At 41.8% G+C, this 2,150-nt stretch overlaps 1 protein-coding gene across 1 annotated transcript; it reads right to left on the bottom strand.

Moving 5' to 3' along the window:
* Positions 1 to 405: 405 nt before the first annotated feature.
* On the bottom strand, positions 406 to 1,036 carry LOC125547462. Its single transcript, XM_048711325.1, has one exon. The coding sequence runs from the start codon at positions 1,010 to 1,012 to the stop codon at positions 602 to 604; it is 411 nt and encodes a 136-aa protein (XP_048567282.1). The 5' UTR covers positions 1,013 to 1,036; the 3' UTR covers positions 406 to 601.
* Positions 1,037 to 2,150: the final 1,114 nt, after the last annotated feature.

The following is a 2,150-nucleotide window of genomic DNA, read 5'->3' as shown; positions in this document are numbered from 1 at the left end:
ACCGAGATTAATTAGATCTGCCCCTTTGGGTTTTTTATATTGGTATAGATATAGATATAGATATAGATATAGATATAGATATAGATGCAAACAAAATTGCACGAGCCGGCAGAAATAATTCTCAAAGAAATTAATTTGTGCTGAACAGATCTAACTTAAAATATAGCACCTGATGTGTGCCGCCGCCAAAAAAGTTTACGATCTTGATTGATGAGATTGAAATTGTTGTCAAAGAAACCTTGTTAGTTCGGTGACCTGGATGAGCGAACATATGTCATCATTGATACATGCATCATGCATGCTTGGTCGCTTGTAGGCACTAGTTGTCTACTTGGTAAGTTTGTGTTTTGTGTGTTGTTAAGCTCGATAATTCACAATTTCATCAATGCCAAAACATGTCGCTACATGAACAACTCACTAATTATTGAAGGGAGCGCACACATATGAGCCAAGATTTATATAGGATCGATCACTTGTGGGTAAGCAGGCCAATGAGTTCCGCCGCGACGCCACATCGCTCAGTCATCTGGCGATCTATCTTTGACACGGGGGAGTTCTTGCCGATCATCTTGAACGCATTCTCGCAGATATCCCCGACGATCTAGGCGCCCGAAACGAGAGCCATCGCAACGACGTAGTCCCCACGGTCGAAACCGGTTCGGGCGTTGTGTTTGAGATTGTTGTCGGCGTCCTGATAGGCCCAGAGGCATTGCGCCAGCGCGCCTCCCTCGGGCTTGCCTAGGCTGCCCTTGTTTAGGTTGTTGATGACCCCGACGTTGTACTCAGCGGTGTGACTCGCGATCTGCAGCGCGACGCTGCCGACGTCCTGCTCCGTGGAGGCGTAGGCGCTCTTTGGGTTGACCTTCAGAATGACCATGCACAGCATGGGGTTCGTGGTCTTCAGGCACATCCGGGCGGCCACGTTGGTGTCAGCATAGGTGGCAGGGAGGCCGGAGGACACGCCGGCGAGCACAATAAGAACAATAGCTACGGATGTTGCTGCGCTTGCCATTGTGGTTTTCGGTTTGCAACTAGCTAGGCGTTGTCTCTGTTCTGTTGGTGCAGTACACTCAACTCTTTCTTATATATGTATAAGATATGCACAAGAGAAAATCTTTATGATATGATGCGCCTTCGTGGTGGTATATCTATTTCTTTCGCTGCATCAAATGTAACAACAAATCAAATGAATATAGCTCATCAAACAGTGATTTAGTCATGAAATGTGCAATGCAGCAACAAATAAATGCACTTGATACTTCCGCTGAGTTTAGATCCAAGTTACTAACATTTTTCTTTATGTTGGAAAAAATTTGAAACAGAATCCTACAGATCGAGTAATAAATGTGCTCTTACAATAAATAAATAGTGAATGTACTGCCATTAATTTCCGGGAGATGGAGTATTATAAATGACCAGCAATGGAATAGCAAATCAGCAAAAAAAAATGTATATTGAGAGATATCTGCAACCAATATTATGCGACAGTGACCACTCTGGGTAGGGTTGTGGGACAGCATTTATCCGATTTTGAAAGCTAAGGGGCAAGCATATATTGTTTCAAAGGTGAGGGGGACAAACCCAAACTTGAATAATTGTTCAGAGACCAAATATATTCCCCCACATAAAGTAAATCAAAGGGAAGAATGATTCGGCGGATATGAAGAAGATGAGGTGACTTCCACAATTGTGGATGTTGTGGCGCTCACCATTGTTGTTTGCACTTTGCACCTAGCAAGGTGTTGTTGTGTTGGTGCATCATGGCGTCTCTTCTTATTTGTGGACGCCACTGTTGAAAAATCTGCCTTAATTATGCCATATTTATTCCTTTTACTACATGAGTATAATAGCAAACCAAATAAAGAAATGAAGGATCTGATGAATACTAGTTGCCGCATACTCGCATAGATGTACAAAATATTTAGTGAATCAACAAATAAATGTACTCTCATTGTATACATTTAATGAGTTCCATAATTATTCTGAGAATGAAGATTCATTTCGTACCATAATAATATAGCAAATCCAAAGAGTAAATGTAGTTGGTTTCAGGATCCATATGGTGGGTTTTATTTTGAATGAAAGGTCGGTCAAATTTAGTCTGAGTGCATTTGGATCTTTGTGCTCCTTTGATTCAAAAAAATTGTACT

The sequence above is a fragment of the Triticum urartu genome, chromosome 3 (genome assembly GCF_003073215.2).
Source record: "Triticum urartu cultivar G1812 chromosome 3, Tu2.1, whole genome shotgun sequence".
Taxonomy (NCBI): Eukaryota; Viridiplantae; Streptophyta; class Magnoliopsida; order Poales; family Poaceae; genus Triticum; species Triticum urartu.
Note: the sequence above shows the minus strand (reverse complement) of the source record. Positions and strands in the feature narration are given on the sequence as shown.